Genomic DNA, 14,633 nt, shown 5'->3' on the forward strand with positions numbered 1-14,633 from the left:
TTCTCAGCCCATTGTCTTTCTCAGCAGTAAATGCAGCAGACTGCCATGCCAGAGTGGGCCACACCAGGCAATGCGGAGCAGAGTTGCCCACCACAGCACAAACTATTTTTTTTCGATATAGAAGGCTGCCGTAGACTTGGAACAACAATCCCTTGATCCATTTCTTTCTAAAATTCGCATAATTGCAAAAAAAATAAATCAAACATGTGTACATCACACTTTCTTGGACACTGGGCCCTCCCTCAAGGAATAGAAAAATCTGTCCTGATGATGCAGGAATGTGGATTTCCCAAGCTTGAGTTCAGGTGGTGTAGCATGGCCCATGGCAAGTGATTCAGGAGCTTTGCTGAACTCCTTCATTTTGGGTTATGCCAAGACAAGCAGGCTTTCTATAGTGTCTGGAGCTTCATCGATTGCAGTAATCTCCCTAGAATACAACTCCAAGCAGTGTTTAACCCATCTCTCCAACTATTTATTGCTGTTGACAATGACGTCTGCTGTCTTTGTTTGCAATCGAACTGTTTTCTTTGCTGATGGTCCTGTTGCCTTTTTGATCCCATCATACATAGCATTCCCTGTATTGAAGGACATCTGGATATTCTGGAAAAGTTGTAATCAGTAATCATTGTCGCATCACTCAGCAGTCTGTTGGGCTTACTTTGAACGGCTCTCAATGCATTCAGAGTTTTCTCACTTGTAATTAATGAGAGCAGACTGCTTGGTGTCAATGACAGGTTCCATCACAAGTGATTTAGCTCATACTAGTTTTTCTGGTTTTACTTTCCATATGTTGAGTGCGATATTGTAGATGTTCTATTGCATTTCTGCACTTGTGTGGGAAAGCTGGAGAGTGCCTGTGCATCAACATGAGGAACTGTTTTTTTTAAAACTGATGTTGAGACGAGAAGAGCATTTCTGCTTTGAATGACTTTTGAGGGTAACATCCTAACCTTGTGCACACTTCCTTCAGCCTCCCTGGGTCTAAGTGAACACACTGTCCGTCAGCGCAGTAATAATGCAATGAAACTTAATGCATGAATGTTAGTTCTATATGTTACAGATAGTTTGCAAGCGTACAAAGTTCCACTCTGATGCCAGTTTGAACAGAAACTGTGCACGTTACTGAAATGTAAATACAGGAGAATGGTACACTTAGGTTGCTCTCTAGAGGCCAAGGCTGAAATAAAAAGGAAGTCTTAAGTAGGAGGAGCATACAGAGAAACATCAGGTCTTAGACTAAGAATTGATGTTAATTGCAGAAATGAAGCAGTACCCAGTTCTGTAGTTCCAAGATTTGTCTGCCAAACTTACAGGTCAAACAGAGTTCACTAAAGATAGGCCGAATCCATGAGTAACGGCTCTAATAACTTAATGCACATACACAAATGAGCTATTACAATAAATGCCCCATTGGAGTATTCTGCCCTGTCATTTTCGAATAACAATATTCCCAGTTCTACAAGGACGGAAGTAATTTGTTGGCTTGACAGTATTCCAGGAAAATAAGTTACTGAGCAGCAGCGAGAAAAGGTGATGCACAACTTATAAAACATGGCCTGAGGTTATACAAAAGAAAAATGGATGTTTTTTGCAGAACCAACTTACACAGGGGACTGAGGTCAGTTACAGGTCAGATAGCAATCTGATGCAATGCCACACTCAGCAACCTACCCACCGATAATCATACCACACACATTTAGCAGACATCAAGTTTTACAGTCAGCAATTCAATTTCTAGGACTTTGTAACTGTTAACTCCTTGATGTTGACTCATTTTCACTCTCACTTACATAGCCTATATAATAGATGCCCAACACGCTCCTCATTCCCACAAAAAAAGCCAGCAAATCTCACAGACACAAGAGAATGGCGCTACAAAAATGAAACAAAATGCAGGGAAAATTAAAGCCGTGTTTTCCAGTCTCATCCCATGGTTTTCCTGGGGCAGATGGAACTGGAAATTAGCTCCAGGACACATTCTGTCAATGTTCCTGCCTCCTACCCTCCCTTTCCCCACAGTTTCAGGAAGGAAATGTTGACATCAAATGCATCTGCAGGGTTTTCTGCAATCTGCATGGTTCCGATGTTGGACCACCCATTAAGCCTGGCATTCAAGTGTAATTTTAAACCAAATTGATGAGAGGTTCTAAGCAAGTACCTGCACATCTCAGATGCACACAGGTCCAAGTAAAACATCCATCCAAAAGCATTGCACAGGCTGTTCTAGGCCTAGTTCTCCTCTCAGAGATATGTGAACAACACTGAGCTGGAAACGTAGCCAGGGTCAGCAGGCATTTCAAGGGTGTAATTAAGTCTTGGAGAGGTGCTGTAATTGAGATGGAACGCCAAAAGCAGCATCTGAGTGACATTGGTATGTTTTAAATCAACATGGTGTCTCCTGGAAATGCAAGATGGCCATCTGCACATATACACCGTGCCTTCACATGTGCAGAAATCTAGTAACGTCACTCTACTGCACTCAGCTTGCCAGTTTCACTCTGCACATGCGCAATTAAGACCTGTTCTTCTGCAGACAGGAACTAAAAAGCTGCATCATTGGTCATGAGTTTGCCTTACTCTGACCATCTTCCTCCATCATTGATCTTTTTGTTTCTGCAAGCTCCACTTGCAACTCATTGAAATAAAACAATATTTCCACACTTTTTTTCATGCTGTGCAAAATCTGAACTCTTGAAGTCAATTATGCATGGGCAATATATGGTAGTTATGCCAGCAGTGCCCTCATCCCATGAGGAAACGAGGCAAACTGTCGGAACACCGAAAAACATAGGATGGTGTGGAAAAATAAACAATCCTTGCAGCTCACTGATGACCTGAATCTTTAAATTTTAAAATATGAAGGGTGTTAACATTACAGCTGGAGCCCAGCAAGTCAACAAGGAAGACATTTTAATTAACCACTCACTGCTGGACTCAGCTGCCCAGCTGTGATGATTTGAGCAGCACCATCTTTGGTCCTGGCCGGTGCATACATCATCCCTCTCAATGGCGAAACTAAATAAAACAAACTGCACAAGCACAACACTGGCAGAAAATGCAGCCTCAAATTAATGCTTCATTAGCACTCAAAATTTACATACAGATTCCAAAACCTCGACCAGAAAACAAAAAATTCACTAAAAAGGAAACAACAATCTTTTTAAACTTAAACATCCAATCAATTCTACTTCAATGGAAGAGGACCAAGAGGGACGAGGAAGGGGGTGTTTCCCCACTCTCCGACACCATGCTTACTTCAGCATAGAGCTTACAGACAACAGGAAAACCATTTATTTCACTCGAACAGCTAAAGTCTATGACTGGTGCAAGCTGGCATTTGTTGTGCCTCCTCCCCACCTAACTGACAAACTGCCTGGGAAGACAGATAAAGCAGCAACTAAGGATCATGTTTTTCAATTATTGGAGGTTCAGCAACAATTATTTCCAGAAATAAATTGTGTGCATGATAATATGTGTATTGGCTACTGCCGAGTGCAAGTACAGTCAAAGGGTACAATGACAAATGAAAGTATGATTTGGTGGCAGGCAGACCATTAGAAAGAGATGACAAACCATAGACCAACTATGGTTTCTCTTGCTTTTTTAAAGCAAGTTTTGGCAACTTTATCTGCAAACATTCCAAGTTATTTACAACATGACCTTTAATGAACAGTTGGAATTACCAACAGTTTAGCCACTGTAACAATTTTATTATATTTTAATTCTATAATTCACTGTTTTAAGGAGAAATTTAGTGTGGCCAATCCACCTGCCCTACAAATCTTTGGGTTGTGGGTGTGAAATCCACGCAGACACAGGGAGAATGTGCAAACTCCACACAGACAGTGACCCGGGGCCGGGATCGAACCCGGGTCCTCAGCACTACAGGCAGCAGTGCCAACCACTGCTGTTTTGACTATTAATGGACTAGAATTTATTTTATACTTATCCGAAAAAATATTTCAGCATAATTTCAATTTACAGTTCCAAAAATGACACAAGCTCTTTGTTTGCCACGGTTTTCTCCTTTACTCTCCTAAAGGCGCCCAAACTGCTCAGGTATGGTTCAAGTTCGTTTCAAGTGCTGGATGAGCATTTGATATGTCACAACATTCAAGGTTATGGGCCAAGTGCTGGCAAATGGGATTAGGTAGGCAGGTGCTGGCAAATGGGATTAGGTAGGCAGGTCAGGTATCTTTCATGCATCGGTGCAGACTCGATGGGCTGAAGGGACTCTTCTGCACTGTATTATTCTGTGATTCTGAACCTGTAACCTGCCTTAAGAACTGAGGGACAGAAGGAAAGGTGGTGGTGTATAGTCTGTGCAACGAATCATTCACATGATACAACAACCAGCAATATGTGAAAAATCATATATCTATTTGAGATGGTATTGTACAACAAGCCACAGATCTTAGGGGAGCCTGGATAAATAATAGTTCTATAGAGCTACACGAGTAAGGAACAGGTCTGAACATTTATATATTCTAAAAAGTGTATGTTATTAGGCATGAATAACATGCAAAAACCTTAATATCAGCTATGCATTTAAGCAGTTTTATTGACTTGATATTATAAAAAGACGTCAAAAGTAGGCACTTAGTTTTAATTGGTACTATGTTTCGTGACTGCTGCAATTTTCTTTCGTAACTAATTTTCTTTTTCAATCATAACTGCATACAGAAATTATTGTGTTACTGTTGACGAAACTGCGATGCAATATTTAACTGAGGAGAGCTCAAGAAGCATGTTACTTATTAAGGCTGCAAGTTAGAAATTACGCTTTTGTGAATACAATATTACTTTGACACAGAATATACATGTTTGTGGAACATCAACACAAATACCTGAGAGCTGATAAAGAAGTTCTGATGCCATTTTCACGGATATGTCTTGAGTGAAAAGTTTAATTTCTGTAAGAGGTATAATTTCAGGGGAATTCTGTGAACTTTCATTTTTCACTGCTTTGCAGTTGAACACACGACTAGAAAACGGAGAGGCCGTAGGTTCGGGTGTTTTCACCTCCATTGGCTCTTCTTTAATTGCAACTATCTGTGTTTCGAAGTGCTTTTTATTTTCAGCTGTGATTGGAGATGGAGAAAGAAAAACATAGCTGTTAATATAAAGAGGAGCTTGTACAACAACATAACTCTCAGCAAAACTTGATCCTGAATTTCAACAGGCTTGAAGAACATTGTCAAATCACAGAGCACAGGAAACCATTCAGTCCACTGTGCTGATGACGGCTCTTTGGAAGAATTACCCAACTAGTCACATTCTCCAACTCTTTGCCCACAGCACTGCAAATGTTTCCTTTTCAAGGACATATCCAACTCCATTATGAAAGTAACTATTAATTTGCTCCCATCTTTTAGGCAGAGCATCTCAACAATTTGCCGGCCCTTTCGCCATTTACTTTAATTCTGACTCTTCTTGTTTATTTATCTTGTCAGTGGAAAGTTTCTCCTGATTTATCAAAATTCATTGGAGACCCACCTCTGTCTAAACTTCCATTATCTCGGATCTCGGGAGAAAATTCCCAGTTTCTCTAGGCTCTCGCCATAACAGAAGCCCTCACTGCATTCTATTAAATTTACTTTTGAGAACACTATAACACACTATTTCACATAACTGCGCAATGTGGAACATTCAATTCAATATAGTATCTATAATCAGAACACAGTACTTAATAACAAATAGCAGTTTACTCAATATTCCACAGGGATTTACAGTCATGTTGATTACCATTTGGAGAGGAGTAAGAGCACAGAAATGTACTCTGGGTGGAGGACTTCATTATAATCAAATTAGGGGAGGCATTGGCGGAGTGGTATTGTCACTGGACTAGCAATCCAGAGACCCAGTGTAATACTCTGGGGACATGGGTTCAAATCCCACCAGGGCAGATGGTAGAATTGGAATTCAATTTTTTTTAAATTTGGAATTAAAATTCTTATAACGACCATGAAACCATTGTCAATTGTTGTAAAAACCCATCTGATATTCTCCCTGTTACCATGGATCTCACCCCTACAACCCAAAAAGATATGCAGGGTAGGTGGACTGGCCACGTTAAATTGCCTCTTAATTGGAAAAAAGAATTGAGTACTCTAAATTTACAAAAATAAAAAAAGTAAGAGCCCAACTGGTTCACGAATGTCCTTTAGGGAAGAAGATCTGTCCTCCTTACCTGGTCTGGCCTGTTGTGTTATGTAATTTGGAATAACACAAGCTTCCACTTGATGCAGTTTTGAGTAAAAGATGCTCCAGACTTTGAAGTGAGTTCAATGTGGTTATTGAACTATTAGCACAGTTCTCAATGAGTTCGACTCTCTGCTAATCTAAATGTAGTAACTCAGTCTAACTGAACCAGCCTTGTTCTAAGCCACGTGCTGAGGTGTGATGCTGAGGATACACCCTGTCTCACTCTGTAGATGTTGGTCTGTGGAAAGAGGCGGGGTGTGAATGCCTCATCCCTTTTATAGTGAAATACCACCTCTGAGTGTCCTGACTGCTCATTTGTCGTGTCCTATTCTATGTGTTCATTAGCTGCATTTTTGCATATCATGACATGGCCTACATGCTGAATGGGAATGATTTTGAACAGAGGGATGACCAGCTTTGATGTCATATAGGGCATTATCTACAACGTCATATTTTATTACCCTTCACTGTACATGGCCCCTTTGTTGCATTGCTTGGTCCCTTCAAAATGGCCAAGTATGTACACATCTTAATAGGTACACCGCGCCTGTGTTTTCCCTACATGGTACATTCTCAATTTCTGTGCAGTTTAGGGTGAATTTTGGATGTGGCCTTCAGCAGCAGCATAACCACATTCCATCACACTCTAACAGTGTTTTTCAAACTTTTTTTTAACGGGGACCCATTTTTACCAACCGGCCAACATTCGTGACCCACGCTGGCTGACATTAGCGACCCACCATTTTCTCTTACCTTTAATTCGAAAGGTGAGCCTGCTTGGTCCTCATTTGCTTGTTTACTGCTGACAAAATGGAGGAATCGCAATTGCACCTAAAGCACATGACGTCAATGTTCGATGAGTGTGACCTACTCTCTGCCACCCTTCAGGCAGGAAGATTGCATTGAATTTTAAAAAAAATCTTCTCCTGCGTCTCCGATTGCGCAAATTTGCGCACAACAGCCGGCTTTTAATAATGCCGGCGGTGAGGAGCCTTCAAAATGATGGCCGCAACTATATAAAAAATGCGGGCGCACTGCGCATGCGTGCCTACTCGTCAGTGCGCACGTGCAGAACCATTTTTTATATGGTCGCGGCCGTCATTTTGAAGGCCGCTTGCAGCCGGCATAGTTAAAAGCTGGCTGCTGCGGGTGTTGCACACGGATTTTCACAATCGGGAGCTCCGCAACGGACGGCTCCGTGACCCACCCGCGGGTCACGACCCCGGCTTTGAAAGTGCCTGCTCTACCATCATGTCCCAGCATAGTCTTCAATCTATTCAATCGAGCATGACCATCAAAACAAGGGGATCAACTCTGGTTCGCTGAGGAATGTCAGAGAATCGGCCCGAAACAACATCAGGGATACCCAAAAATGAGCTCCCAACCCTGTGAAGCCGCATAATACAAGCAACTTACAGAGATAAGAGAGTCAATGATCATTGGATCAAATCAAAGTCCTGCTGTCCTGTCACCTCTAGTCATGAATAGTGTTGACAATTTAACAACTGATCAGAAATCAAGGTGCCATGAATATCACCATCTTCCAAGATGGCAGAGCCTAGGGCATGAATGCAAAAGACGAGACCTTAAGCAATTCCAGCCAGAAGTGCTGAGTAAATAATAATTCAACCTATTCCTGAGATTCAATCTTCAGTCAGTTCAGTTACTCTACATGTCAAGAAATGGTTGAGCACACTGGAAAGGCAATGGACCTTGACATCATCCCAGCTGAAGTGCTGAAGATTTGTTCCAGAATGTGCTGTAGCTCTAGCTGAGGCGTTCCAATAAAGCTATAACATGGTTATCTCGTCAACAGTGTGGAATTTGCCTCGTTGCCCGGTCCTCAAAAAACAAATTCAATCTAGCCAAATATCACCTCATCAATCTGCAAACCAATGAATGTTGTAAAATGGCATTTATGCACCAATAACCTAAATCTGCATCCCATTACAGCCACTCAGCTTTAGACCTCATTACAACATTTGTCTAAACATGGTCAAAACAGCTAAATTCTGGACCCGAGGGTAACCACCCTTCACATCAGGCAGCATTTTACCAACTGGGACATCAGGAGTCCTACTAGAATTGACGCCGATACGAATTAGGAGAAAACAGCCAACTGCTAGAGTTATCTGGGGATCCAGGTGGGCCATGATTGGGCCTTGCCCCATAAACTAAATTTTGTTGATCTGTTAAATGGGGTCAATTGACTTAAAGAAGTGGGAGAACCTCCCTTTGTCCCTGGCAGGCAGGGTCCAATTGGTAACGATGAATATCCTCTAAACATTTCTATGTCTGTTTCTGTGTCTCCCGGTTTTCCTTCCCAAATCTTTCTTTGTGAAAGTTAATAAAAGGATATCTACATTTATTTAGGCGGGCAAGACCCTACTGATTCATAGGGTGTTTTTGCAGAGGGAAAGGCAATCCGGAGGGCCTAGCGTTGCCCAATCTATTATTTTATTATTGGGTGGAGAACATTGAGAAGGTACAGGGGGTGGTTTAAGGGTACGGAGACCATATGGTGGTGGATGAGAGGAGTGCCTGTAGAGATATTAGCTTGTGGGTCTTACAGGTCCGTTTCCGTTTTCCCCTGCCAAGTGGGCTTCCAAGTTTAGTGGTGGTGGCCACTCAGAATATGGAGACAGTTTAGGCAACATTTCAAGCTGGGTGCCATGTCGTTGTTAGCCCCAATCTGTGGAAGCCATGGCTTTGTTCCAGATGTTTTGGACTCATTGTTGGGATATGGGGAAAGATGGGATTGGAGCGGTTCAGGGACATGTTCATAGAAGGGAAGGTGGCTGCTTTTGAGGTGTGGTTGGGTTTCAGCTTCTGAGAACAATCTGTTCAGGTATTATCAGGTGCGTAACCTTTTGCCTAAGGCAATTCCTTCCTTCCCTTTGACACCCTTGCCTTTTTTGATGGATAGGGTCCTTTCGGTTGAGCTAGGGGAGGGAAAGTATTGGATATTTAAAGTCGGCTTGTGTTGATGAAGCAAGCTCCATTGGATGAGGTAAAAAGGAAATGGGAGAGCGAGTTGGGTCAGGTTTTTGATTGGTGGTGGTGGGGGGGGGGGGAGGGGAGGAGCACAGTGGCTGTGTACAGTGAAGCCCTGCACAGGGTCAACTTCACCTCCTCATGTGCTAGGCTCAGCTCGATTCGGTTCAAAGTGGTGCAGACCATGGCACGGACGAGTGGGTTTTTTCTGGCAGCAGGGGATAGGTGCGACCATTGTTCACCGGATCCAGCGAATCATACTCATGTATTCTGGTCTTGCCCTAAACTTGTGAGATTTTGGGTCTCCTTCCACAGCGCCATGTCAGGAATTCTTGGGATTTAGTTGGAGCCTTGCCCGTGGCTGTCTTTGGGGTCTCGGACTCGCCGGGGGTGAAGGTGAATGCTCTTGCCTTTGCTTCACTAATAACCTAAAGGCGAGTTCCATTTGGGTGGAGGACTCTGGTTCCACCCAGTGCTTTGGCCTGGTTGAGTGACTGTAGGAAGATTTTGCACTTAGAAAAGTTCAAGTATACCATGAGGGGGTCGGCTGAAGGGTTCTACTTGAGATGGCAGCCTTTCAATTCAGATTCCAAGGAGCTGGTGACCGTTAGATGTGTTTGGGGGGGGGGGGGGGGTTCTGGTTTTGACTCAGTTGTTTTTCTTTTCCAGGAAAAAAGCCTCCAGGAAGCCTTCCTTTGACCCTCTGATGGCATACTTAATCTTCTCCAGGTGGAGAAATTCCGAGAGGTCAGCGAGCCAGTCTGCAGCTGTCAATCGCCATCCGAGCAGGATTCTCCGGCGTGCGATTAGGGAAGCGAAAACAAGGGCGTTGGCCCCCTTCCCCATGTGTAACTCTGGCTGCTCCGATACCCCAAAGATTGCCTCTCGGAAATGGCTTCACCCTCACCTCCACAATCTTGGGCATTGCCTCGGCAAAGGTTGCCCAGAACCCAGCAAGTTTGGGACAAGCCCAAAACATGTGGGTGTGGTTGGCTGGGCCCCTCTGACACCGTTCACATTTGTCCTCCACCTCCGGGAAGAACCTGCTCATTCGGGTTCTGGTCAGGTGTGCTCTGTGCACCACTTTGAGCTGCATTAGGCTTAGCCTTGCGTAGGAGGAGGTGGAGTTAGCCCTGCTCAGTGCTTCGCTCCAGAGTCCCCACCCTACCTCTGTCTCCAGTTCGTCCTCCCATTTTTGTCTGGTCTCGCCCAGTGGGGTCCGGGCTCTGTCCAGTAGCCGTCCGTACATTTTCCCACATAGGCCCCCCTTCTCGTTGCTTGTGCCTATCAGGTCCTCTAGTAGTGTGGTTTCTGGGGCCCCGGGGTACAAAACTGTCTCTTTGCGGAGGAAGTGTTTTATTTGGAGGTGTCTCATTTCCTGTCCTTTTGTTAGTTCCCACTTCTCCGTCAGTTCGTCCAGTGTCGCCAGTCTGTGCCCTATGTAGAAGTCCCCGACCGTCAGTGTGCCCCTGTCCCACCTCCATCTTTTGAAGCCCACATTTTGGTTATCCCGAAGTGTTCTCAGTTGGATCCATGTTCTCAGCGTGGCCGCTACCACTGGGCTCGTTGTGTATCTTGTTGAGGATGGGAGTGCTGCTGTGGCCAGGGAGCAGAGGGTCGTACCTTTACAGGATGCCTCCTCCATTTGTATCCAATCTGTGTCGTGTTCTTGTACCCATACCCTCACACTTTCTGCCGTTGCTGCCCAGTGGTAGTATTGTAGGTTTGGTAAGGCCAAGCCCCTTTTGATTTTCCTTCTTTGCAGTATCTGTTTGGGAATTCTCGGGTTCTTACACTCCCCCACACAAACGTCATGATTAGCCGGTCTACGTTTTGGAAAAAGGCCTTGGGGATCATGATCAGAATGGATCTAAACAGGAAGAGGAATCTTGGCAGTACATTCATCTTGATCGTCTGCACTCTTCCCCCCCCCCCCCGACCCCCCCCCGAAAAAAGCTGCAATTTCGTGGACCCGGGGGAGCCTCTAAGCTGCGGAGGCTCCGTTCGTGAACGCCACCGGAAGTCGCAAAAAGCTTTTTTTATTATGGATTGTGTCAGGTATTTTCAAAGTCGGGATCGTGACCCGCAGGTGGGTCGCGGGCGGGTGTTGGGAGGGTCGCAGAGCCGTCCGTTGCAGCGCTCCCGATTGCGCAAATTAGCGCACAACAGCCGGCTTTCAGAATGACAGCCAGGTCCATATAGAAAAATGCGGGCGCAATGCGCATGCGTGCCCGCTCATCGGTGCGCATGCACAGCGTGCCACATTTTTTTATATGGTCGCGGCCGTCATATTTACCAGAACACTGTGCAGTAACTTGAATCTTATTTAAAATGTTAATGATTAGAATTCCATTCCCAATAAAATGAAACAAATGAGTTCTTAAAAAAGAATTGTGAAAAGCTGGCTGCTGCGGCTGTTGCGCGCAAATTTGCACAATTGAAGACGCAGGAGAAGATTTTTTTGTAAATTTAAGTAATCTTCCCAAGGGAGACAAAGAGCAGGTCAGACCCCCACCGAACATCAACGCCACGTGCTTTGGGCGCGATTGCGATGCCTTCATTTGTCAGCGGCAAACAAGTAAATGAGGACCAAGCAGGTTCACCTCGCGCATTAAAGGTAAGAGGAAATGGTGGGTCGCGAATGTCGGCCGGCGTGGGTCGCGAAGGTCGGCCACATGGATAGCGAAGGTTGGCGGCGAGGGTCGCGAAGGTCGGCCGGCGTGGGTCGCGAAGGTCGGCCAGCGTGGGTCGCGAAGGTCGGCCGCCGAGGGTCGCGAAGGTCGGCCGCCGAGGGTCGCGAAGGTCGGCCGCCGAGGGTCGCGAAGGTCGGCCGGTTGGTAAAAATGGGTCCCTGGAAAAATCGGTTGAAAATCATTGGGTTATGCCATCTGAGGAGAGAACATTTCAGACTTATTTCACAGTGGGTTGCAGAAACAGTGCAACTTGTGGCATTGTTATATGACACAAAAACCCCTCAGTTACACAAACATTGTTGGGTTAGTAATTTAGTTGCCATCACCATCTTCTTTACATTCTTGGAAGTGTGGGATGGGTACTAATGATACATTTTGGGGGTTCAGTGCTTCACAGAGAAAGTAGCCAGCCATTTCATTCTGTGATGAAGCAAGCTTCGTAGGTTTTGAGAAGCAAAAATTGCAAATGCACAAAATCCATGTTGTGCTACAATGGCTAGGTTCTGCCACTAGAGGTCACATGAACATTTATACAGTTCAATGGCAAACTGCCATCTGGCTCTTTCATTTATTTTATGTGGATGATAAAGCACATTCCACGGGCTATAATGCGACTAGAATAAAATTGTGTCTCTTTGAGGCTCTCTGCACCTTTGAATTCCTTCCATCATTAAGTCTACGGTCATTTGGGGAATTGTTTCTGCAGAGAGATTCTGAGGCATCGGTTTTTCATTATTTTAAAGATTTAAAGGTACTTTCTTTTTATAAAAAAAAGGCATGGGCAAAAAGTACAAAAACATAATTTTTGTCAGATCAAAAAACTGCGTAAAATCAATTAGATTTCTAGCAAAAGACAACCCTTTCAGAAGTGGGAAAATGATAAATGCACTAAGACAATAAAAATTCCTTTCTCTATGTAGAACTCGTCTTCAAAAGATAGCTATCAAGGGAACACTCCCCTCCTTAAAATCCGGCTGTTAAATATTGTTTTTAAAAATTCATTTTGTCAATCCAACTGATTTAAAGTTGATGTACGTGTGTTCCAAGGGTATACCACCATGGATCCGATAAATCAGATTCCTAGTTCAAGTGACATGCAATGTTGAGAAGAAATTGGGTTTTGCATAAACAAACAGAGTGAATCTGAATGAAAATAATTAAGCATAATAGGAGAAATAGAAGCAGCATTTTGAAAAAAAAATATTCAGAGTGTAAATGGTAAACTCTTGACAGATATTAAAGATCCCATGGCTCTATTCAAAGAAAAGGTTGAAGAGCAGGGAATTTCCCCTCAACTGTTATGAAGAACAGAGTAACTGGTCATTCACATCATGTTGATGTGAGATCTTGTTTTTACATGGCAGCCAAGTCTGTAGAATGAACAACTGATGCATTGCAATGAAGTTCAACGTAAATGCAGCGTTTTCAGATGTTTTGAAGTGTTGTAAAAAACAAAATCCCTTTTTTGTTGGAAAAATTTCTTCCAATCACTTTGCAATGTAATCAGGACTGAATGTTTAATTCATACAGCAACTATGGAAACCTTCCCACTAAGCTGAAGCACTGAGGCAGAGGCTAACAATATGAGCAGTGGTGAGGTTGAAGATTTAACACAACTCTTAACATGAAGCACTAAGTGATGAGGAAAGCCACGCTGAATGTAGGTAACCCACTTTTACTGAAATAATCCCCTTTCTGCCATTTTTGCTCAGACTCCTACTTAAGAAAAAGAAATGCGCTATGGACATTTCAACGGCCAACGAAAAATGAGCATTCTCCTTGCCTGGCCAACTAAAGGGTAACAGAAAGATGTGCCACAACACATTTAACTGGTTTATGACCTAACATTCCTAGTTAGGTGAATGAAAAAAGTTGAAACGTTGAAAATGCAAGTCAAATTTAGTTTTTAAGAGCATAAAGTGATAAAATGTGTCGTGCCAGAGTGATATTTTAACATCTTTAAAACCCATCCACTTGTACAGAGTTAAAATAGGGTCAAATGGTTCAAATTCTCCACTCTGTTGACCACAAGCGTAGTACCATCATGTATATGTTACTGGAAGAATAATTCAGAGCTATGCTTAATTCTTACTTTTTCTTTTAAAATAAAGTGGCCGATTCTTTTTTCCCCCAATTAAGGGGCAATTTAGCATGGCCAATCCACCTACCCTGCTCATCTTTGGATTGTGGGGCGAGACCCACGCAGACATGGGGAGAATGTGTAAACTCTACATGGACAGTGAGCCGGAGTCAGGATAGTGACCCGGAGATAGGATTCAACCCGGGTCCTCAGCATCTTGAGGCAGCAGTGCTAACCACTGCACCATGCCACCCTGCAATGCTTAATTCTAGTTGGAATTCCACAGTTGGAAACTTTTGAAAAAAGACCTGCATTTAAAATAGTGCTTTTCACAACCACGGGACATCTCAAAATGTTTTACAGTCAACAGTTAGAGTGTAGTTACTACTGTGATGTAAGAAAAGAGGCACCCAATTTGCATACAGCAAACTCTGACGATCAGCAATGTAATAATCTTCAGATAATCTGGGTTTTTTTGTGCTGATGAGGGAAAAATATTGGTCAGGACATTGTGCTTTCCTGTCCAATTTCAAAATATTGGCATGGGATCTTTCGCATCCACCAGAGCAGGTAGCTAGGGCCTCGAATATCAGCTGAAAGACAGTGCAGTGTTAGCCTCGAGTTTGGTGCTCTTGAATTTCACAATAGAACATGGAACGATA

General features: G+C 43.6%; 1 protein-coding gene across 6 annotated transcripts in view; it reads right to left on the reverse strand.

The window, feature by feature from the left end:
* The window catches only part of znf827 (zinc finger protein 827), a 244,379-nt gene that overhangs the window by 107,079 nt on the left and 122,667 nt on the right, over window positions 1-14,633 (reverse strand). For all 6 annotated transcript variants that reach the window (XR_011940162.1, XM_072496124.1, XM_072496125.1 and 3 more), the window contains exon 6: window positions 4,848-5,081. Coding sequence is in view for 5 of the 6 variants with exons in the window: in XM_072496124.1 (XP_072352225.1) it covers window positions 4,848-5,081 (234 nt within the window). In the remaining variant the exon portion in view is untranslated. The remainder of the gene's footprint in view (window positions 1-4,847; window positions 5,082-14,633) is intronic.

Source organism: Scyliorhinus torazame, chromosome 3 (genome assembly GCF_047496885.1).
Source record: "Scyliorhinus torazame isolate Kashiwa2021f chromosome 3, sScyTor2.1, whole genome shotgun sequence".
Taxonomy (NCBI): Eukaryota; Metazoa; Chordata; class Chondrichthyes; order Carcharhiniformes; family Scyliorhinidae; genus Scyliorhinus; species Scyliorhinus torazame.